Source organism: Podarcis erhardii (assembly GCF_964252035.2).
Source record: "Podarcis erhardii genome assembly, chromosome: 12".
NCBI classification, from domain to species: domain Eukaryota; kingdom Metazoa; phylum Chordata; class Lepidosauria; order Squamata; family Lacertidae; genus Podarcis; species Podarcis erhardii.
Window position 1 is genome coordinate 17,523,895 of NC_138513.1, and position 25,000 is coordinate 17,548,894.

Genomic DNA, 25,000 nt, shown 5'->3' on the forward strand with positions numbered 1-25,000 from the left:
AAGGAAGGAAGGAAGGAAGGGAGGGAGGGAGGGAGGGAGGGAGGGAGGGAGGGAAAGAAAGAGGCTATCAAAGCCAAATTTGATACTTTCTCTAACTTTCTCTTTAGCCTGCCTTGAACAATGGCAAGACTCTTCCGCTTGCCTCGAGCCAAAAGAAAACCCTGAACGTTTGCAAATTGTCGAGATACGTTTCCATAGGGAACTAGACGAAAAGTAATGGCACCTTTTTACTTTGAATGGGCAACTGCAGATTTGGCCTTTTTGGTTTCCTTTCATGCCTGGGTTTTAATGAAATGATTTTTTTTTTAATCTAACTGGAAAAACAAACCTGGAGGGAGTGGGGGTGGGAGCAGCCCCAAAGGAGCTCAGCAACTCTATTCTAATATTTGCACAAGTGCTGCAGCCCAAAGAAGGACCCCTCTCAGGTGCACCAGATGCTGCCCTTAGAATGTCACCTCGGGATTTCTTTACTTCCACCTTCATGAATTGCTTTATTGCCTGAAAGGATTTCTTTGACTTCCCTGACCTTGGTCTTTCCTTTGGGTACGTAATAAATTCCAGAAGCTCGCAGGAGAAAATAACGTCTCTTCCAGGACTTCTTCCCGTCTTCTTTTAAATAAAGGGCCCCTTCAACTTCTGGTACAATGACAGATGTGCCACAGAAGCTTTCCTGTGGAGTGAAAATGGGGTTAGACAAAACAGAAGCGGAACGCAGGAAACGTCAGAGCCAGCTAGCTCAGTTCTGCCTGCACAGGCTGGTAGCCACTTTCCGGGGCTTCCAGACTGGAGTCCTTTGTAGCCCTACCTAAAGATGCCAGGGGCTGAACCTAGTTATACATGCAAAACATGTGCCCTATCGCTGAGATATGGCCCTTTGTAGGTTGTAAAGGCTATTGAGATTATGTACACCAATGATTTGCGCACTCAAAAAAGCACTACACACAGGGGAACAGCACAACAGATGGGGATCTTTCAGAGCCTTTCCAGGGACTGAACTTGAGATGTTTCTGTAGGCAAAGCAAGTGTTCTGCCACTAAGCTACTGCCTGCCCACAAGCAGTCGTGTTAGCATGAGCAGCACACTGGCCACAGGTTAGCAGATTAACTATACAAAAATAATATCTTCTAAGGCAGCCTTTCACAAACTCCCATCATCCCTAACTACCAGGACCAGTGGTCAGGGATGATGGGAGTTGTAGTGCAACAACATTTGGGGGCCCAAGTTTTAGAAAGGATGTCCTAATCTTTTGTTGTTGTTGTTCTTACCACCTTAAACAATCTGGTGTCATCAGCAAACTTGGCTTACCTCACTGCTTACCTTTAACTCTAAATCATTTGTGATTTAGAGTTACAAAGTCAATACTGATTCTTTGGGGACCTCACATCTCACACCCCTCCACTGTGAGAACTGTGCATTTAATCCTATTGTGCTAGAGCTTCCTGTTTTTGCAAAAATGAAGAACTTGAAACACGCCTATTGTGTTTGGGGTCTTAGGAAGACATCCATCCATTTCATAGCCAAATGCAGTGTTGCTTATCCCAAAATTTTGCTTACCTCCAGTAAAGCCTCTTTGCTTTTTTCATTCATTTCCTTGCTTTCATTTTTCCCTTTATTGGTCAAGTAGAAATTCTAAGTAAAAATGCAAAGAAGGGTGATGTCCATAAACTGGGAAGGTCACTATACCTAAAACAACAGGTGTAAATAGCAGGTGCTGTACCTGTGTCTACCAAATTGCATTTCACGTCAAAGTTCCATATAAAGTTTCCAGTCAGATAGCCAATCAGAGCTCTCAGGAGCAGTAGGTACCGCTGTGTGCCTATTCATTTGCCTAGCAAGCAAGCAGGTGGTAGCAGGGAGGAGCAGCTGGTGACAACTATGATGAAAAAGTGAGGGCCTTGGACAAGTCAGATAGCCAATCAGAGCTCTCAGGAAGGTGTAAAAAACAGGTATTTTATTGCTTTAAAAAAACAACAACACCTGCAAGCTATCGCACATTTTCTATGCAAAATAATTTTCGGTGTGTGTATCCTCATTCATTAGAGTGGACTACTTGCTTCCCCTGACCGCTACTTTCATTATACAGACTATGATTGGTGAAGGCTGGTGAGGAATTTGGCAAAGAAGAGCAAGAGGTGAGAAGTCTGAGTTAAACATGGAAACCAATTTATGTGACTTCACATGACCATTTTGAATATGAGTCTCCCCAATGGAAAGAGAGGGGAAGGTATTTCTGTACATAAACAGTGTATTCATGATACATATGAAAGGCATTTACACTTCAGTCCTATGCCGACTTTCCAAGGAGTAAATCCCATAGGACTATGCTGCCAAAGCCCAACCCTAATCACATTTACTTGGGAAAGTCCTTGAAATTTTAATGGGACTTAACTTCCAGGGAAGTACCATATACATAGAACAATCATGCTCTTCTCGGACACTGAGACTTGCACAGGAAACCAAAATTTCAGCGAGGCTTGCACAGAAAACACATGCATTGCACCTAATGTCCCCTTAAAAGATGACCAAAGCTGTTTGCATTTGTTTATGTTTGAATATGCACGAACAAACCCAATTCTCATCTTGCTATTGTCACCATGGAACAAACTCAAAACAGCTGCCCACAACCTTTTTTTCTCTTTCCTCTGGCTACAAGCAATTTATATTTGAGCATCTGGTATTTATTTAAAGGGGAAACAGACCACCCTGTATCTTTAACTCAGTTGCTATAGACCACATTTTGGTACTGGTAAACAAGAAGGATAATTGACAGGAGTTTTTGACAACAGCATATGACCTTGCTTGTCAAACCCATATTAATACAGATGTGTTTTTTCCCTGTGTCTCATTTTTCAGCATTGTTGCTTATTTGATACTCTTCCATTGCTAAAAGGGGGAAATGCTTGCCATTCACCATCCTTCACTAAGCAGGCTGGACCAAAGGATGAGGGTGCATGCTATACAGGTGGATATATTGTCATGTGATCTCCTATAGACTACAGCACCACTGAAGATGACCACACATGTCTGAAAGAAGTCTGTGGTTCCTTTCTGAAAATACTATGAGAAATAGTCTCTGACAAAGCAGACACTATATGCTGCTTAGTTCTGCTGCAAATTATGCAACATAAAAATGCTGGTGAGCATTATATTGCATATACACGCACGCATGCAAAGGAGAGGCTATAGATTCTTCTAAGCCACCTTGTTATGCGATATACTAATGGAGAGGGTATAAATATATTAAATAAATCTGCGTGAAAAGGAAGGTTGCCTAACAATTTTGTTGATTCTCCTGGGATTGTAACACAAACCTAAGTATTAGAAGTATAGCTTAAATACTAATGTTTAGTTTCTCTTTTCTACCAGCTTTCCCATTTAACAATTGGTAGTTTTTGGTTGGGAGCAAAAGGGTCTCAATTTCTGTGATTCCCATGGACAACTGTTTTTCGTTATATGAAAGTGTGATTCTCAAAACAAGCATTGTGCATGGTGTTCTTTTACTTTAACTAGAGAATTGCTAGTGGCCCTCAGATAGAGTTTATGCCAAGATGTAACGTTTTGGCACCAACAGAAAATCTACTTATTCACCCAGGATTTGGGTTGAATCTTTGCCATGGCACTTTGTAAAAAGCTATTTAACTGTGCATGTGCTCTTGCGTGTTTTACTGATGGGAATATTTTGTTGCATTTTATCGGTATTGTACCCCACTTCAAAATTTTATTGTAAAAAGCAGCAACAAAATTTATAAATAAATAAAACAGTACATTTGTAAACCAATGCTTTATTGTGTTACTGATTATTGGTTAATTATCAGTTGTAGTCAACTAACCTTTGCTCAGAGTAGATAGAACCACTGAAATTAATGGGCCTAAGTTGGTCACAGCCATTCAGTGGGCATACTCTGAGTAAAAGTTAATTGAATGCAAGTTTATATGATTTTTTTTTTCATTTTTATTGGCGTTCTACCCAGGTTTGGGATTATTTTAGAATGAAAAGCAGGCAATGAATTTTATTTTTTAAAAAGCGGAATTTGATGTCCTTCTGCTGTTGTTTTCCTTTATGTGTCATGGCAAGCATAAATAAGCTAGCCCATTTACTTATTCCAGGTCATCCTTCACCCACCAGTACACAGGAAGGTTGGGGCATAGTGATTGAGGCAGCTGTGTAGTAATTATCTGTATTTTCATTGTTGAGTGACTGCACCTGGCTCTTCCTTATTAACCACACAACGTCCTGCTAATTAACTGAAAGAGGGGTGGATTCCTTGGTCCATTGCTCTGCATGCAGGCTGTACACCAAATGAAACTTTATCAAACACACAGAATTAAGACTATGTTATCATAAGCAGTACGGGCTTCCAAAGTCACTATGCATCCCCCCTAAATGTGGGTTGGATGGTTTGGTTTTCTTATGCTTTCCAGGAATTTGAGTTTGCATCCTCATACAAAACCCCACGGTCACCCCAGTTCTAAAGTGAAGATGCATTAACTGGGATGCACTGAGAGAAATAATTACAGTAGTAGCAGCAGCAGCTGGTGTGAGATAAGTTTATTCTGCAATGCTGCTAAACCAGGTCTGGGAAACACTCTGATCTTCCCAAAGAGCAGTCCATTTGTCATAGCCGTCACTTTACAAAGTGAGTTAAATTTCACGTTATAAAGATATTTTGAGGGTGTGGAGTTGCACGTACTAACGATGTTGCAGCTTCCGACACAAGCTTGTGACCATCCATTTTAATGAGTCACCGGAGTAAAATGCAGCAAAGCCTTTTAACATGATTTCCCTGGGAAAATAAAACTACCGTATTTTTCTCTCTATAACACTCACATTTTTTCTCCTAAAAAGTAAGGGGAAATGTCTGTGCATGTTATTGAGCGAATGTGTAGTCCCTGGAGCCGACTGGCCCGAGTGCAGAGGCAAAAATCAGGCAAAAATCAGATCGCGCGCTGCAGAGAGGAGGCTGCTGCTTTCCTGCATTCTGCCTCAGGGTCTTATTGCCCACCCTCTTCTGTTTTCGGTTGCTTTGTTTACAAAGTTGTAAAAGCTGTTTTCGGTTGCTGTGGTTACAAAGCACAGATCCACATGGATTCTCAGAATTTTTGCATTGGCCTACCCCAAACTCACTGTCAAATCACATGTCTGTGGCCACAGCATGAAGCACCAAAATGATACATCCACTGTTTCATTCAGAATTTTTTTTCTTGTTTTCCTCCTCTAAAAACTATGTGCGTGTTATGGTCAGGTGCGTGTTATAGAGCGAAAAATACGGTAATTATCCAATGAACAGAGTGATTCCCAGAGCCCATGGCAAGCTGAATGAATGAAGTGGGTAAATCAAGAAATCCACCGAAATCTCCCTTTCCTTGTTGGATGCTAAAATGCACTTTGGTGTTACTTCAGTTTTGACCTTCAGTGACTATTCCCGAGAATTACTATTTAGTGTTTAGTAATCAATATTGTGCTCTGATACATACGCAGCACAACTCAAGATCCCTTTGATATACCAAGACTGGACGCACCTTCAATCTATGTCACTTGGGCTGCAAAGCAAACAGAATATCTAGTCATTCCTGTATGAACTAAAATCTTACTATCCACCGGCTTGCCTAAGTTATGTTACTTTACCTGTGGGTTTTTAAACACAGCGTATTTTTCCTTTTTTTCCAAAAACAGAATCTTATTCTCAGTGTCCCGGGTCCAATGTGATAAGACTTCAATCACATTTTCATGGTCTTCAAAAAATCTTTCTAGGGAAACCCAAACCAGAAATGTTAATACAGACAGATATATTACACACGAGCTCAATCAGAACACATTCCTATATTTAAATGTAGTAAAATGGTTCAAAAGGACGCGGATGGTGCTGTGGTCTAAACCACTGAGCCTCTTGGGCTTGCCGATCAGAAGGTTGGCGGTTTGAATCCCCGCGACGGGGTGAGCTCCCGTTGCTCGGTCCCAGCTCCTGCCAACCTAGCAGTTCGAAAGCACACCAAAAAGTCCAAGTAGATAAATAGGTACTGCTCCGGTGGAAAGGTAAATGGGGTTTCAGTGAGCTGCTTTGGTTTCAGTGCTCTGTTGCACTAGAAGCGGCTTAGTCATGCTGGCCACATGACCCGGAAAAACTGTTTGCGGACAAACACTGGCTGCCTTGGCCTTAAAGCGAGAAAGCGCCACAACCCCAGAGTCGTCTGCAACTGGAGTTAACTTTCAGGGGTCCTTTACCTTTACTTTTAAAAAATGGTTCAAAGCAATTGCTTATCCATAATATTCAGACCCCAAGAGCCATGATAGACTAGACCATACGAAAGCATCTTTACCAAAACAGAAAAACTTCCCAGATTTTTTTTTTTTTTTCAGTTTGTAAAAATTTGCAAAGGAATTCCCTAGATTTCACTAGGTACTTTGATGTTTCAGACTTTTTCTTTTAACACTCCCCTGCATGTATATATTTATATATCCTTACATATAATAAACACGTAAGGCTGTCATGATGCAGCATTTTGCTACCTACAGGTTTGTTATGACAAACTGGGCTCTTAGAACTGCTTGGGCATGACACCAGCATGGGGGAGTGAAAAGCAGGCAACCAGAGATTGAGGTGGGCAGACCCAGATGGGTGAGCAGGCAGACGGGTGGCCCAGGTGAAGTGTAAGGAAAGCAGAGAAGTGGGATGGCCTTGGCAAGGAGTAAAGGGAGGAGACACCGCCCCTAGTATGTGACACACACTGTCAGGGAACTGCCATCAGAGCGAGAGGCAGAGGCAGGGCTCCAGAGCGATGCTGGAGAGGGGACCAGCAGGGGGGAAGGAATTCAGCGTAACACCAGTAGAGAAGAGAGGGAGATGGAGGAATTGGAGACAGGTCTCCAAGACCCTTCACCAGAGACTAGTGGAGAGAGCGCTGACACGCCCCTGCCTTCCCCTTGCGCAGACGAGTTCCGCGCAGGGAAAGTAGGAGGAGACTCGGCATCAAACAGCTCTTATGCTGGAAGAGGTTCAAGAAACGCCCACTGATGGATTCTGCAAGTGACTGACAGGTCACGGAGTGTGAGCTGTCAGCCAAAGCATGGTTGGCCAGGCAATCTAACTAAAACTGAAGACAACTTACGCACAAGTAACCCCTTTACAACCATTACACACACCATTAGTAGAGAGAAAACACACCAAAACTAGGAGCTCAGATCTATCAGATGCAAACAAGAACCCACCAAAACGAAGAGATGGGCGCTGGATGGCAATGGCAAAATGTTGCCTGATGTGGCATCACCAAAACGCTTTCTAGTAAAGCTCTAAAAATATAGCGTAAGAAGATCCAAAATCTTTGCAACGTACCTATTTGTAGATCTGGGTATATTTCATAAAGGCACCAGTCCACATTACAGTCGCAGTGGGTTTTTTCAAAGAGATTGTCCAATACATCACGTGCCTCTTGCCGTTCATCCACCATCAGGGATTTCGTACTGTTATCATTCATGTGCACCTTGACAACAAGCTGCGGAGAGAATAACAGATGAGGCAGTTAATTTCAATGAGGACCAAAAGGCTACTGTGGTCAAGAATCTGCCTGGGCTGATCAGAGAGATCATTGCCGATTCAAATCCATCATGTATCAGAAAACTGGACCTGGGGGTGGGGTGGGGGGACATAATATGTCTTGGGAACACTACCAAGTCAACAGCGCTACTTCCCTGCCCCTTTCCAAGACAGAATTCATGTTTTGAGTAAAAAGTAACTGAAATGTCATGTAAATATACAGATTGTTTCTCTAAAACATTATTAAACGTACAGTTTGCATGATAGCAGAGTTGCCAACATTTTTACCAGCTCTTGCTCCTACATCTTTAACAGCATCAGCTTCAGCAAAAAATAGGAGGTTTTAATGCATATCTCCCTCTCGTTAAAAGCTCCTCTTCCTGGTGGTAGAAAATCAGGCTACTATTAAAGATACAGAAGCAGGCTGCACTAGTTTTTCCTCATCAGCTGGCAACATTATGTAGTATCCCTGAAATTATTATTATTTTCTCTCATTCTCTGTGTGGTTTATTTTTAGAACCTTCTCAGAGGAGGCCATAATATTGGGTGGGTTAATATAAAATGAAGGAACAACAAACCCATCAGATCAGACCTAATCTAGAATCCAGTTATAACTGGCTGGAAATTCAGCACCTAAACTCATTTTATATTGACTTCGGGGATAAAAAACACCCTACCAGATCTTCTGGTCTCTGCTTGAGAGATTCGTTAATTGGTGACTGTTTCTGACGACCCGCATGGCTGACTACACAGGTCTAGGATTGGCATAGACTGTGCAGAAGAAAGGGCTGTGTCTAAGAGAATATGGTACCTGCCTTTCACCAGGACAGAATCTCACTTGTATATTAAAGCATTCTGTCGGAAGAAATAGGAAGCCGTTGTTCAGGTATGCACCAATTCAGGGGTAACTGACCTTTTTGAATTAGAGACACTGAACCTTTAATGGTTTTGCAGACATGGGAATTTGGGCACCTCCAGCTTTTCAAAGCCCTCCAATACTCTGCCACAAAAAAGCTGCATTTGCTGAGATACCTCCAGCTGCACAACAATGAAAGGAGCAGGTGCTCTAATGTGGTCTAGTGGTTAGAGTGTTAGCAATAAAGGTCTAAATCCTCATTCCGCTATGAAGCAAACTGGGCTATCCTGGACTAGTTATTCCCTCTTTCTCAGCCAGACCTACCTTTTGACTTTATAATAGCTACAAAGGCTGTGCATTCCCCCCCCCCCATGTTAAGCAATTTTTTTACATGTTAAGCAATTGGCACATGTTGTTCATGTTTGTGTTTACTACGATCAGCTACAGTGGTTCTCAATTATTACTGGGTCTTGGTAAAACAGAGGTTCCTATCTACTACTTCATGATCAAAACGCTTGTTTCCACAAAGTGAAAAGAGAAGTGTTCACTGGAAGGAGACTTGAGGCTTCCTAAATAATCACAGTCCTACTATCTGTCTGCATTTAAGAAAATAAAAAAGCCAGTTCCTTGCCAGGAAATGTTACTTTAGTTCTGCTAATTCTAATTATAAGATCTCTGCACGAACAGCTCTGGCAGTGCAGTGTTGAATTTTGCTCAAACTATAAAAAGCAAGGAGCGTTGAGAAACTAACTGTATTCTTTCCAAATCCCTCCACTTTAGTAGCTTGTACTTTGGTAGTAACTTGTACTTTGGTACTTGTGCAGAATATTTGTTTGTTTTGAATACACTATCATAATTCCTTGAGAAGAAAAGGTAAAGGGTAGTGGAAATAATGCCAGGCCAATATTTGGGATTGCCCAGAAATATGGTGATAGCATTTTTACATTCTACTCCAGAGGGTTGGTGGAACCCCTATAACAGATTTGGGGAGAATTGCACAAGCGGAAATCCATTTAGTGTAGCACCTTGGTGATATTCTAAATAAAACCCAAAGACTTAAGACTCTCAATTACTCTTCTATTTAGCAAAAGCGTGTGTCTGTGCGGTACTGCTAACCTTCCCCATCCACCTGCAGCCCTCACAGCATGGAAACCATTCACAAGGCTCCTCCAACCTTAGGAGCAGATTTTTTGGGTGGGTGGGTGCACAGGGAGTTTTTGGAGAAATTGTGGGACAAGTAGTGGGCCAGAGCTCTGGAGCCTGACATTGTTGCTGCTTACCTGGACCAGAGTGGAGCAGGGCAGGGCGGCAGCAAGGTGTGCAGGCATGCTGGCTGAGTCTTTGCTGTCCTGTCCTGTCCTGTCCTGTCCGTGAGCCCATGCAGCCCCAACCTCACTGCCACCAAGTCCCATACCCGCCTCATCCACTTAAACAGCAGCAACGCGGATGTCAGGCTCCACGGCTCTACTTGGCTACACATGCCATTACAGCTGCAGAAGGAGGCTGACCATTCAGATTTCAACTTCTCTGTTGTGTTCACTGAAGAGGCTAGGGTCTAAGCCAGGGTGACATATTTTTACACCACATGGAAAGGGCAGCTACTTTCGTTTCTTTAAAAAGTCATTAGCAGTCCTTAGGGCTACAGTTCCCATGTACGGCTATTTTTCATGGTAACACTCCTGTTCTAATGGATTGTTATCAAACACATCTATTTGTTTTTTTAATTGTTTTGTGTATATTTTATTGCTACTGTCCTTTAACTGTTCTGGAATAAATATTTATGAAGGGTGGCATAAAAAAAACCATCTTCAGTAAATAGAAGTGGAATAGCCACAGCCTGGTGGAAAACAGGTACAACCTGAGTCTGGTTTGTGATCTGGACATCTTGGCAAATCATCCAATCAACAGGCAAACAAAATGGAGGGGAAAGTACATGAAACAAGCCAATACTTGACTGTGTATAACGGCTGTTTAAAATCGTAAGGTTTGGCTGTCAATACTTTTGCAAAAATAAAATAAAATAGAGAATGCTACCTTTTTAACTTTGGCTTCCTTCAGTTTTTCCAAAGCAAGCTTAATCTTGTCAGCTTTTGCTTGCGCTTCCTGTTCTTCCTGAAAGAAGAAAGATTGTAAAGCCCCTTTGAAAGACACCACACCGCAGAAAGAAGCATTCTATCCCCTTTCTATCTCATGAACATTTTCATTTCTTCTCCCTTTTAAAATTTAATTTTGGGTGCTTTCTGTTCCAGGATGGGTTTGCACAGCATCCCATTATGTCAAATACTGTACCACTGTTCTAGCGGGTTGGTTTCTTCTCGTTTTGCGGACCGCCATAATTTTCGACATTAAGGCCATCACACAAGAACATAAGAAGAGACCAGCATCCTGTTCTCACAGTGCCCAGCCAGATGCCTGTGGGAAACCAGCAAACAGTATTTGACCTCAAGAACACTCTGCCCTTCTGCGAATTCCAGAAACTGGTGTTCAGAAGGAGGGCATGACCTTTGATAGCTTTCTCCTCCATCCATTTGTGTAATCCTCTTTCAAAACCATCCAGGTTGGTGACCACCACAATCCAGCCTGGATAGCTCAGTTGGTTAGAGAGGGTGTTGATGACACCAAGGCTGCAGGTGCAATCCTTGTAGGGGACACCTGCAGATTCCTGCATTGCAAGGAGTTGGACTAAATGGTCTGTGGGTTCCTTCCAACTCTACAATTGTATGAGTTCCTTAGCTAAACTATGTGCTGCGTAAATAAGTACTGTAGTTTTCTGTGTATAAGATGATGTTTTTTATTCTAAAGGAATGTTAAAATTTGGGGGTCATCTTATACACGGATAGTGCAAAGGGTGGACAGGTGATTGGTTGTAGCCGCGAGCAAGAGATTGTCAGCAGTGATTTGGCGTGTGATTGGTGGCTGCGACAAGGGCTGCTGTTGATTGGCTTCTGCTGCGGCAACTTTGCAGGTGATTGGTGGCTGATGAGCGATTTTCGGCAATCCCCCCCCCCAGCCCCACGACTCTGGGCAAACTCCCCCCATGTATAAGGGGTCGTCTTATACATGGGGACATGTTATAAACGGGAAAATACAGTTGTTGTTGTTTTAATCTGTCCTGAGTCTTCCAACATTTGTTATGGTTATATGTTGCCTCCAATATCAGAGGTTGTAGCTCTCTGAATAGGAGCAGGAAAGTGCTATCCCACTCATGTCCTGCTGGACTCAATAGGTCTTTGGTCTGATTCAAGGATGATATGTTTTTACACCCATTTGTTGAAGTTTCTCACCCTGCTGAAGGTACAAACTCAGTTTTAGCTTAACATTTCAATTTATACAGAAAAGTAGTCTGCCTCTTCAGCAGGAAAACTTCCATATTATTCACCTCTCTGCTTCGTGATCTCAGGCAAAACCAGCAAGACAAAGGGGATGTGGTAGCTCTCTGGACTAAAGAACTACTATACTTCTCCACATGGGGCTCTCTCAACATGAAATACCTGAAATTGTGCTTTCTGGCCAACAGAAACTTTCTGGGTAGTTGGATTGTACTTGAAGAGGTCAAGAGAAAGTGATTTTGCTTCTAAAACAGAAGGGCTTTTCATTTTGCTATTCTAGGTTCTCTCTTTTGGTGCTATGGAAAACATCTGCAGAATTGTTAAAACAGCCTTTGCTAACCTGGTGCCCTCCACCAGGTGACAACTCTCATTATAGGCTGGCTATGGCTGATGGAGGGTGGCGCTGTGGGTTAAACTACAGAGCCTAGGACTTGTTGATCAGAAGGTCGGTGGTTCGAATCCTTGCGACGGGGTGAGCTCCCGTTGTTCAGTCCCTGCTCCTGCCAACCTAGCAGTTCGAAAGCAAGTCAAAGTGCAAGTAGATAAATAGGTACCGCTCCGGCAGGAAGGTAAACGGCGTTTCCATGTGCTGCTCTGGTTCGCCAGAAGCGGCATAGTCCTGCTGGCCACATGACCCGGAAGCTGTACGGCGGCTCCCTTGGCCAGTAAAGCGAGATGAGCGCCGCAACCCCAGAGTCGTCCACGACCGGACCTAATGGTCAGGGGTCCCTTTACTTTATGGCTGATGGAACTTGCTGTCCAAAGTATATGGAGGACACCAGCCTGGTGAAGGGCTACATTAAAACAAGAGCCCAGCAGAGTTTTGAAATGAGATTCTGTCAGTGTTTGAAAAAGAAAAGGTTCTGACCTCCTTTGCCTGGTCCTCAGACCCAAGTTGGCCCAAAGAGTCCTTGAGAAATAGTACTTTGCAGAATGCTGCTTTTATTCTAAAAAAAGTCTTATCCAACCATGACCAACAGCTTTATATATATCAAACGCAACCAGCTACCAACCAACCAACCCACACCACATACAATCAATGACTACTCTATATATACAGGCATATGTAGGTGAAAGATTGCATGAGTCATGCTGGCTTTGCCAATTCATGGTAGGCAGCTGACTCATGCTGACTCAGTTCCTTCTGTATTAAAGAAACAGTGGCTAATTTTAAGCCGTGACAGATTCTGCTCACCTGAGTTCGTGGTTCAGGAGGCTGGGTTGGAGCAGGTGGTGGAGGAGGAGGAAAACCAAAGGCTAGTTCTGGAGGAGGTGGCGGCAAATCATCCTCAACCTGGGTAACGGCAATATTGGGGAAACTTGACTGGGCATAAGCGGCGACAGAAGCATTTGCTGGAGCCTGAGTCTTGGCAGCATGTTGGAAATGAGAGGCGTCTTTGTGTTCTTGGAATGTGGCTTTCTCCACTTCACTTATGTCTGCTACAAGATCAGACATTAAAGCATCCAAATCGGTATCTTCCAATGCGTTTAAGGATTCTGTTAGGGGGCGGGAAATACAAGATATCTCAGGCAACATTTCAGTACTGATCTTGAGCAACTTGCTCCGCTAGGGTGAGTAGATGTTTTAAAAAGAGCACCTGTGAATACTGTACTAGAGGAATTTACATCTGAGTATTAAAAGCCAGGCTAAGATTTGCATAGAGAAATGAAATATAATAACCTGAGTACCATAGTCCAAAGCAAATTATAGCTCTGGTAAAATTTACAGGATCGCTTTTTTGAAAGAAAGAGAAAGTTTAACCTTTCATTGTTTCAAGAGTTAGACCAAAGTCATTTTACACATTCAAAAGTAATGAATTGTTTCAGAAGAGAAAAGTGTCCATTTAGCTTTTTGCTAAATAGTGCTTCCCCCCTCCCCCCACAAACAGATCACAGTAATACAAAATACAAATACTCACCATTTAAATCTTTAAAACCAACTGCAAAACTAAATTCCTGATTGGCTGCTTTGCTGGATGGAGGTGGGAGTGTTTCTACTCCCAAACTCTGATGAAGAAAGGGGGGAAATATCACTGTCAATGGCAACAGTCACGGTAGAAAAGTTATTCAAGGTATCCTAAGACCAGAAACTTATCTCCTGGGCAGGTTATTCTGTATAGAAAGAGGTTTGCTTTGTGATTGGAAGTGTAGTCTTAACATCCCTTTCTCCAGAATAGCTTGCCCCACCTTTGACATCAAACACATTTGAATGCTGCTTCATATGTTATGGGGGAAATGAGTTTTGAGTTGTTTATTTATCATGTATTCGGTGTGAACACCATAAGGGGGGCAGGAAACTTTTGACTATAAGCCATTCTCCCCCTCCCCGCTTCCACAGCTGGGTTCAACCATCCCTCCCAACTCCCCAAGTCGCTAACAAAACACAAAGAAGTGAAATGTCATGCATTTCGCATACTATCTAGTTTGTCTTAAGGCAAAAAAATAAAAAATACAAATGTAAGATCCATGATTGGACCTCTTGATGTTTATATATCTTTTTAAAAGCAACAGCTTAAGTTGCCAGGGCACCTGCAGGGTTTAAAAAATCATTTCCCATGTGCTGTTTCCCTGATTTCAACCACCTTCCACAAAAGAGGTGTTTGTTTCCCCAGCGAGATAAATAGCAGCTTAGAGGGCAGGTGGGGAGACAAAACTGGGGAAACAGTGATGGTGGCCACTGTCACAAAGCAGACTCAGTGTCAGTATCTACATAGAAAAGGATATTTATTAGTTTTTGAGCTATTCTATATTCTCATTTACACCTAATCCATTATTAAGAAGCCAGAAACTTAATATAGTGGTACCTCTGGTTACATACTTAATTCGTTCCGGAGGTCCGTTCTTAACCTGAAACTGTTCTTAACCTGAAGCACCACTTTAGCTAATGGGGCCTCCTGCTGCTGCCGCGCCACGCGATTTCTGTTCTCATCCTGAAGCAAAGTTCTTAACCCGAGGTACTATTTCTGGGTTAGCGAAGTCTGTAACCTGAAGCGTATGTAACCCGAGGTACCACTGTAGTGAATTGGGGTTACTGTTCTGATAGCCAACACTCTGCCATTAAATCATAATGTTACAAGTTTGTGGGGTGCCTGGACTCCCTTTCTAATTCTGGGATGCTAGATATTTATTGTTGCATCTTAAAATACAAGTCAGGATGAGTCATTAGCTGGGAAAATGGAAGTGGCTCAGTGCTGCCGTCCCTCACAAAGGTCAGTTAGTTCGAAAGACAAAAGGAAAGTTTAGGATGGAGTTTTTGCAGTGATGTTGTAGTCTGGAAAAGATCAGCAAGCTGGAGAGGGGGGGTCAGAGCTACATTTTGGAGCATGTTTGATTTTCTCTTTTGAATCCAGGAGTGTGCCTATGGGAGAAGCAAGGCCCTTTTGGAGTGGCAATGATCTGAACCCCTCCATGGCAGGCTCAGGTTATATATATCTGTGTCCATAAGCCCTATGCCATAAAGACACCACAGTCTCCCCTGTGCCTCATTTCCAAAGGAAACATGAACCTTGGGTAGGAGCCTGGAGCCCTGGAATTTTGCACTGCTGTGGCGGTCGGGGTGGTATGAACAATATTTTATTTTATTTTATTGGTTTGCAAGCTCCTTCCAGCAGAATTCCTAATCTACAGAGTAAAATACAACTGACGGAACCTATCTGAACACCATAAAAAAAAAATCAGAAATAAAGCTTTATGCCAAGGGACTCATATATAAAAACCGAAGTGGCAGGTTAAGTGCTTCAAGTTACACTTTCAAAATTTATGTAATTTGTGCCATAGATTCTTATTTTGCTACGTTGCCAGCATTCTGCTGAAGTCTAAAGGCCAACTTGACATTACAAAGGATATATGCGACCCATTTCCCAGAGGTTTCTTTTTCTAAAGGAAAAACAGTTGCAGGACTCAGCAATCAGAAGCAGAAGAGAGGTAAGGTGGGCCAGGGAGGGAATTAAACTCCCCTACAGGAAGGAAAGTAGCTTGGTGAAGGGCTGGGAGAAGGGTTTAACAGACAAATGGCTGAAAATGAAAGACACAAGGTCCCCTGTATACGGGGTCTCCCCACATCCCGCAAGAGGGAAAGCAGAATTTAGTGAGCAAATATGTTCTCCAACGACATACAGTGGTACCTCGGGTTAAGTACTTAATTCGTTCTGGAGGTCCGTTCTTAACCTGAAACTGTTCTTAACCTGCAGCACCACTTTAGCTAATGGGGCCTCCTGCTGCTGCCACGCCACTGGAGCACAATTTCTGTTCTCATCCTGAAGCAAAGTTCTTAACCTGAAGCACTATTTCTGGGTTAGTGGAGTCTGTAACCTGAAGTGTATGTAACCCGAGGTACCCCTGTAGTAACCTGTTTCTGCTATACAATCCCCCATTCCCACATAATGCATGCAGGGATAGTTATACAGTTGTACCTTGGAAGTCAAACAGAATCCATTCCAGAAGTCCATTCGACTTTCAAAACGTTCAAAAACTGAAGCATGGCTTCTGCTTGGCTTCAGGAAGCTCCTGCAGCCAATTGTAAACCGTGGAAGCCCCGTTGGACGTTCGGCTTCCAAAAATCATTCACAAACCGGAACAGTCACTGTTTGCGAAGTTCAGGAGACAAAACATTCGGGAACTAAGCTGTTTGACTTACAAGGTATGACTGTAGTGTCCTTTATCCTTTCTTTTAAAAAAATGTGGATAGGTGTGCTGGTCTAGCACAACAGGCATTGTAATGTTCTGCTTCAGCTGCAAAAAGTCTCTCGCGACTGGTACTGGTTATTTCATGGGCAACGTGGGGGCAGCAGATGAGGAATCAGTCTCGGTATGTTGAAATAATAATATTTAGTAAGAAAGAACAACGATGAATGGAGACAGGAAGAATGATTCTTTATTCCTTCTTTTTTACCTTCTTTTACCAGTTCTCCAAATCAGCTAAGAAAGCATAACTTACCTGTGTCAGCAAATCCATTTCCCCCAATAAATCGCTGAACATCTGATCTATATCTTCACATGTTTCCTCCATCTGAAAAACAAAAATCAGGCAAGGGTGAGAGCAGTGAGCCTCAGTGCCTACCAAAAACGTCACAAACTTTTCTGCAACATAAAAGCGATGCCCTCAAGTTTCATTCTTTTACTACTAATTGTAGCTTTTCTCCCATTATTATTACTGAAAGAAACCATTTCATTTTCAAAGCATTTTTATAAGACTAGTTATTCTCAGATATAGTCCCCCTCTAGGGCAGGTCACTAAACACCTATACTGCTCTTGCAGTGTCTTTTTCCTACTCCAAAGAAATAATATCCTACTTACTCAGCAGTCATCCTGATTTGCTCACACAAAGCTTGCATCGAAACTAGATTTTATTTAGTCTTTATTGAACATTTGTTCTGATTTGTTTGTAGAAAGGTTATAAATCAATGAGCGCTCATCCTAATTAGCATGTGGGGTGTTTATATGTCTTCCTTTAAATCATTCATTCATTCCACACCTTTCAGTGTATTTCTTAGTCACTTTCCTAACAGCAAAAAGCCCATTTATTTTTTAAAGTGGATTTCTCGCACGAAGGCAACAGATCACTTAAGTTCATTCTAATTGCACAAACCTAAATTTCCCAGTACGCTTGAATCCCTCACATAAAATGCTGACAATCTGAAGGCACCCCAGCGTCAGAGTTCAGTAAAGCATGTCCTGGAGTAATTTCAGCCCTCTCCTTTTGATCCAACATGACTTCATTGGCTACTGGAGAAGTCTGATTCTTTGGAGACCACCACCCAAACAGTGTATGAAGAAATTTTCACAGATTATTTGATCTTTTCAATTCACCTCTGATGCTTACACTATTCTGTCAAAGAAATAAAAGTCAGCTTGCTGCCTGCTTTGTGGAGCGTACCCTTTTCAGCCAACATGCCTTGCTGAAAACAGTAACAAATGAGCAAAATTATCTCCTAGCAGCCAAGGAATACAGTAAAGGCTGCAGAATACTAAAGTACCGAAGAAAGCACGCACCAGACACATGATTGTGACGGGGAAGATTGCATAAGTCATAACCTTGTTACTGTTACATGTGAGAATGACTCAACATACAGCCGGGTGGAAACTCGGTAGCAGGCAAATGGCTGAACCCATTCCTGATTCCCCTCCCCCCAATAAAATTTAGCCAATTCCAAACTAATTCCCATTTCTCTTAGGGCTATCACTCAAAGAAATCTTAGCCATATATATGTGTGTGTGTATATATATATATACACACACACAGTGGTACCTCGGGTTAGGTACTTAACTCGTTCTGGAGGTCCGTTCTTAACCTGAAGCTGTTCTTAACTTGAGGCACCACTTTAGCTAATGGGGCCTCCCGCTGCTGCCGCACCGCTGGAGCACGATTTTTGTTCTCATCCTGAAGCAAAGTTCTTAACCTGAAGTACTATTTCTGGGTTAGCGGAGTCTGTAACCTGAAGCGTATGTAACCTGAAGCGTATGTAACGCGAGGTACCACTGTGAAAATGTGTGTGTGTGTGTGTGTGTGTGTGTGTGTGTGTGTATTATTCTGTAGCAAAAAAACACTCTCACTTTCTTTGTAAATAAGGTGCAAAAGTGGCCTGGTTCACACTTTACACAAGGTCAGACTGTGAACAAGCAAATGCACAATTCTGGGGACAGAATTGCAGGTGCTTTGCTCTTGACTCATTCCAGCACCTACCATGCTGCTTTGTAATCTAGCGGCAGTTACAGACTTGGCTTCCTGGTGTATCTGGCCATGCATGATACATGTGATCAAATGACAGTAAACTCTCATTATTTCACCCCCCTCCCCACTGAAGACTTCGTAAAATGAAAAGAAAAAGAGGAAGTTAATGTCAGCATCCAAAATTCATAGCAAATACCGTCAAACCTCGGCTCTGTTTTCAGCTCTGTTTTCAAACAATTCGGCTCCCGAACGCTGAAAACCCGGAAGTAAATGCTCCAGTTTAACATTTTTCAGAAGCTGAAAGTCTGATGCGACTTCTGCTGAGAGCAGGAAGCCCTTGCAACCAATCAGAAGCCGTGATTCGGTTGTCCAACATTTTGGAAGCTGAATGGAAGCTTCCAGAACGGATTACATTTGATACCCAAGGTTTGACTGTAGTTTTATCACCCGTTCTTATTCATCATTAACCACACACACATTTCAGAAGTGTGGCTGAGTTGGTTTATTGAAAAAGAATTCAAAAAGTATCCAGGAAAACAAGTTCAGGCTTGAATCCCAAGCAAGTCCCTTCTGAAATCAAATGGACTTCAAAATAAACATGGATCAGGACGGGACTCAGAATAATTCCATGCTGCAAGGAAAAAACACCCCTACTTGATGAATGGTAGCTATTTATTCAACACTCTGCAATTGAGGTTTCTAATTAGCTTCTCCTAGCCAACAGCTTTTTAACGCATTGCCAGTTGTGAAGAAAAATTAACCAGTCTCTGATTAATAGGGAGCAGAATCACCCTATTCTCTCCTGGATAGAAACAACCTCAGCCATGAGTTTATGACTATTGCCTCTGTAACAAGAATGTTTTTGCAGCACAGCCCCCACATGCCTCCGATTACCATAAATGAGCAGTAGGCGAAGGAACAGGCCAATGATCTGCGCTGATACGGTAATTGCTAGGGAGAGAAAGAGGCACCAAGGCCCCGCTAGGCATAGCTGACTAATATGCAGTTCAAGCTGTTTAATATTTATGAGATAAATATGAGGTTGGGCAGCTCCGTTCTAAGAGGCTGCTTAAATTTAGCAGCATAACTGAAGTTTTGCACCACTGCAGCTAAAACGGCAACTTCCTCTTGCCGGCTAGGCTGCCCGTTGCCTGTCAGAGTCAGTCACGTTTCACCGAAATCCCCCAAATTACCAGGAATATGATGCACTGCACAGTCTCTCAAAAACTGGCACAGAAACATTCAGCAAGCCTTTGGGACCACCCCCCTGTCTCTGTCTCTGCTGGGTAGGTGTTCACAGGCTAATAAATTCCTGTTAGTACCAGAAATTGGGTCAAGTACTATAGCCATGCAAGAGAATGGACAGACTCTAAGCACTGGTGCTTGATTCCTATAAGCCAATAAAATGGCCCAATGCAGTAACTTGTGGAAACATGCTATAATAATCATATTCTTTAATGCACATATTAGGCTTGGCCTTGGTTTCTTTAATAGAATTTTCCCATTCTCCAAATCCACACTAGAGAGACAGTCCAGCTCTGAACTACTACACCCCGCACTTTTGCCTCTGCCTGCAAAGGTGTTTACAAAAAAAGAGAGACATACAGTGGTACCTTGGTTCTCAAACTTAATCAGTTCTGGAAGTCTGTTCCAAAACCAAAGCGTTCCCAAACCAAGGTGTGAAAGTAATGCAAAATGGATTAATCTGTCCCAGACTTTTAAAAACAACCCCTAAAACAGCAATTTAACACGACTTTTATTATCTAACGAGACCACTGATCCATAAAATGAAATCAATAAATAATGTGCAGTCACACAATCAATCAATCAATCAATCAATCAATCAGTAGCTGAACTGGGTTCCACACAGTCACAAAAAACAAAAACAGATCTCAAAATCAGTAGCAAAAACAGACAGACCTCAGCACAGAAGTGTGGCACTCAAAATGGAAGTGTGGCACTCAAATCAGAAGCATAACACTCAAAACGGAGCATGTTTGACTTCCAAAAAGAGTTTGCAAACCAGAACACTTACTTCTGGGTTTGCAGTGTTTGGGTTTCAAGTTGTTTGAGAACCAAGGTATACCACTGCAGATGCAGTCATACATGCTAAGGTGCTAATGGGAGCAAAGTGCTGAGGAACGGATAGAACTGATAGAACTAACATTCTTCTCCAAATGACCACAGCACTCCACAGCATGGTACACATACAGAATTTGCTTCTTGTACATATAGATCACCAATATTTTTTAAAAATTCCTCCATAATTTGGAGCATGGCACTTGGCTCAATCTCATGCAATAGGACAGGAACCAACCATGTTCCAAACCAGCCTTTGCCAACTTGGAAGGTTGGAATCCAAAACATCTGGAAGGCAACAGGCTGGTGAAGGCTGTTTTAAACTGAGATGAGTTTTAAACAACGCGGGAGCATTTCCAGATAATCACACCATAGCATACTTAACCTAAAGGTTTGTTAAGTCAAAATGAATCATCAGCAGGATTACTGAAGTACAGAAAGTGCAGCACTATACATCTGAAAGCTAGTGTGAAAAATGCGTCTCCACTTTCTAACACCACTTCAAGGTATTCATTGTTAAATTTATGCCAGGATATACTTTATGGCACTCGTGGGTGTGATTTAGTGAGACAAAAACAATTGATTTTATGATTTAGTGAGACAAAAAAATTGTTGCATTTCATAAACATTCATCGCGTTGATTCTTATCAAATAAACACCACTTATCACATAAGATAAATACAAAACAGATGGACCATCAGCAAATGTAATTTCTGGCACACCAAAACTGATTAGCATGACATCAAATAAAAGTATGCCCTTCAGGCAGGTTGGTTTTATAGATATTTGGGGAATGTTATTTATATTAAATGGCAACATGAGCTTTGAAGTATATTTGTAATAGGGGAATTTGATAATGTGGCATGTTGCCCGCTTTCCTAGATCTTGTTTATTAATAACATGTAACAATGCACTGAATTTGATATTGTTTTTACAAGACTAACGTTGTTGATTATGCCCCTATTCCACTGAAGGAATTAGATAAATCTGACGAACTGGAGCTGTGAAGCAGCAGCAGGTCAGGTCAGGGAGAGAACATGGTACAGTACAGTTTCCTTTTTAATCTGCTTGATGGGAGACAAGATGCAAGAAAGCAAAGGTTCATCTAGGCAACAGCTCCCAGTCCTTCTGATCTGGCACCACGGCACACAACAAAGAGTGTGGGAGGAGAAAAGTACCTTGTCCCCAGAGAAGCCATGCTATTAGTATGGAGAGAGCCAAACAGCTAGTCCTGCTGCAGTCTTTATTAACAATGGTGATCATCAGCAACCATTATGGACTGAAGCATCCCGAATATTTACCCTGTGGGAGATCAGTAAGTGCTGAAGCTGCTCTTGATCCTCAACATGAGGCCTCCCTGGATGAGCCCTTAGTAGTATTACTGAAGTACTCTTGTCTGCCATTACAATGGCTACATTAGCATGAATGCAAATCTGTTTCTCAACAGCGAGCCACCCAATTTGTGTGATGCCATGGTCTATTACACACCCAATCTGCATTGTAGATGGGTGCAGTGGTGGTGGTTGGGGGGGGGGCTGTTTTTGTCTCATGTTGAGGTGCTGTTGACAATGAATAGGCATATGCCACTTTTTCCTTCGTTCAAGCCGGTTGCATTCTATTTTGAAATCTTTCACCCTCCAACAGTGTAGATTCTACCACAGTACAGATGGGGAAACGTGTGCCCATCCAGGCATTGTTGAATAGCTCCCACCATCCCTTGTTGTTGGCCATGGTTACTGGGGCTGATGGGAGTTGCTGTTAGCTGGGAGGCTAGTCACTGCTGAATAGTAAGAACAGACTTTCTCTGTCCAGGCTCCAAATTCTGTTCAAAGAACTGGAAGTGGGAGTCATTTCAAGAAAAGGGGTGCAGAATTTCACACATACAGGAAGGAGGGTTTTTCTTCTTCCTGAACATTACTGCCAGGAAGAATTCTGGATTGTTGACAGAGCTAGAAAAATATTTCAAAATCTGAGGTGAGGTAATACCCAATGAGCAGTACAGGGAGTGGCAATTTCAAGAGTGATAGTTGAAACCTGACCACAGAACCACACTGCGTTCTATTAAAAGCAAAAACCCATCTATTTATTTAACAGAATTTGTAGACTGTTTAATTCTAAAATAGAACATCTTTAAAGCAGTTTACATAAAATAGTGTGAATAGTTACGAAATTACAGATAAAATCAACAAATCAACACACACACACACACACATACACACACATATATACAGTATAATTATCAAAAACATTAGTAATGCCACTAATATTAAAGTAATTTGAAAACAAGTATGCATAATAAAATTGCATGTCTGGATAGACTTGACAAAAGTGGTCAAGCAGGCACATCTGTGTCAAAGGTGATCCTTCAAGTAAACTGGTCTCAAGATGTTGAGGTTTTTATATACCAATAACAACACTTTGAACCTGGACCAGTAACAGGTCAGCACCCAGTTCAGATCTCTGAGCAGAGGTGGAATATGTTGGCTGAATCTGACTCTTGTCAGCAATTGTGCTGCAGCATTCTGCACTAGCTACAGTTTCCAGCTCAACCGCAAGGGAAGCCCCACATAGAATGCAATGCAGTACCGTACAGTGGTACCTCAGGTTACACCTGCTTCAGCTTACATACGCTTCAGGTTACAGACTCCGCTAACCCAGAAATAGTGCTTCAGGTTAAGAACTTTGCTTCAGGATAAGAACAGAAATCGGGCTCCGGCGGTGCAGCAGCAGCAGGAGGCCCCATTAGCCAAAGTGGTGCTTCAGGTTAAGAACAGTTTCAGGTTAAGAATGCACCTCTGGAACGAGGTAGTAACCTGAGGTACCACTGTAATCCATTCTTGAAGTTACCAATGCCTGATATAATGCCATCAAGCTATCCCAGACCAGTAACAGTCGCAACTGCTGCTACAGCTGAAGCTAATGTGCCACAGTACAGAAGTGTCTTTAAAAAAGGGAAGTGGTTCTCTACTAAGTATCTCGGTGACTCAAGTTTCTGACTGTTAATGAGTAAACAGGTTTAAATCTTTGAACAATTCGTAACGGGAAAAACTAAAGGTCATTTTAAGTTTTGACAGAAAGCCTGAAAAAAAAACAGAGGAGGGAATACTTTTTTCAAACGAATAGAGGTGGTGCAGGAACAGTGCATATCAGACTGCTTTAATTTAAACAAAAGGGTATGAAAAAAGTAGTAATAATAATACAGCCACATCAAGGAAGATGCTTCTAATGGAGGCAGGAAAGACAACTCTTTTCCACATTAACTTTTATCCCATAAGGGTGGGGAATACCTGGTCTGCTAGCCTAAATAGGTCCAGCATGGATTCTATTTAGCCCGTGAGGCCACTTCCCCGCCTGCCCCACCTCCTCATGTCTAATATGATATTAGGATTGGGGCAGCTAGGGACATGGCCTGTCAGTACACAGGTGTCAACCCTGAATCCAAATTGTGCATTGGCAAGAGAAGCTTCTTGCCCTGCTAATTGGCTGACTGACACGGAGCTGGGATTGGCTGAATGACTGGGGAACAGGACAATGCAGCTGACCCCTGCCCAAGGTGGGAATATGGCAAACTCCAATGGGCTAAACCTCCTATCACTTCAAGCCTTGTGGGGATCTTGGTCACACAGTGGATCCCTGCAGGAAGCAGGCTTGGAGTCACTTCCTATCAGCTGATAGGTGGCAACTTCAAGCCTTACTTGGCTAGGCTGTCCCTATGCACCACAACTTGCAATGGTTCAAAGGAAAAACTGGTCCTCTGGTGCCATATTAATATCAGGTGATTGACAGGCGATGGGGCACCACCCACCTGCCGATGGGGCACACTGGGATTGGGGGAAACCAGGAGCTTAGCAATTCTTAAGAATAGGCAGGTTCCTTCTTCTTCTTTCTTTGGTGATCACTCGTAGCCGAGTAAGATTGTCTTCCATAAACACAGTTTTAACAATGAGTCCGTAAGTGACTGTGGAGGCCAATTCTGGATCCACACATCCTTCCACAGTGGGGACATTGGTTTCTGGGTGGGAGTTGATCACAGTGTGGATTTGCCAAGCGTTTCTTCCTCTTAGCACGTTTCTCCCTTGCGTCCTGAGTTCGAGTGTCTTCAAAGCCCACGACACCTTTGGTAAAGGCTGTTCTCCAACTGGAGCGCTCACAGCCCAGTGTTTCCCAGTTGTCAGTGTTTATACTACATTTTTAAAGATTTGCCGCAAGACAGTCTTTAAACCTCTTTTGTTGACCACCAGCATTACACTTTCCATTTTTAAGTTCGGAATAGAGTAGATGCTTTGGAAGACGATCATCAGGCATCCGCACAACATGACCAGTCCAACGAAGTTGATGTTGAAGAATCATTGCTTCGATACTGGTGATTTTTGCTTCTTCCAGTACACTGATATTAGTTCGCCTGTCTTCCCAAGTGATTTCTAAAATTTTTCGGAGACACTGAAAAATTGATGGAATCTTTCAAGGAGTTGGAGATGGCGGTTATAAGTGGTCCATGTTTCACAAGCATATAGTAAGGTTGGTAGTACAACA

At 42.5% G+C, this 25,000-nt stretch overlaps 1 protein-coding gene across 1 annotated transcript in view; it reads right to left on the minus strand.

Annotated features, from left to right (window-relative positions):
- The window catches only part of APBB1IP (amyloid beta precursor protein binding family B member 1 interacting protein), a 54,021-nt gene that overhangs the window by 15,723 nt on the left and 13,298 nt on the right, over window positions 1-25,000 (minus strand). The window contains exons 2-9 of the mRNA XM_081834317.1: window positions 16,654-16,725; window positions 13,637-13,724; window positions 12,913-13,214; window positions 10,423-10,500; window positions 7,332-7,491; window positions 5,627-5,748; window positions 1,555-1,629; window positions 527-670 (exon numbers count right to left, since the gene is read on the minus strand). Of these exons, the coding sequence (XP_081690443.1) occupies window positions 527-670; window positions 1,555-1,629; window positions 5,627-5,748; window positions 7,332-7,491; window positions 10,423-10,500; window positions 12,913-13,214; window positions 13,637-13,724; window positions 16,654-16,725 (1,041 nt within the window). The remainder of the gene's footprint in view (window positions 1-526; window positions 671-1,554; window positions 1,630-5,626; window positions 5,749-7,331; window positions 7,492-10,422; window positions 10,501-12,912; window positions 13,215-13,636; window positions 13,725-16,653; window positions 16,726-25,000) is intronic.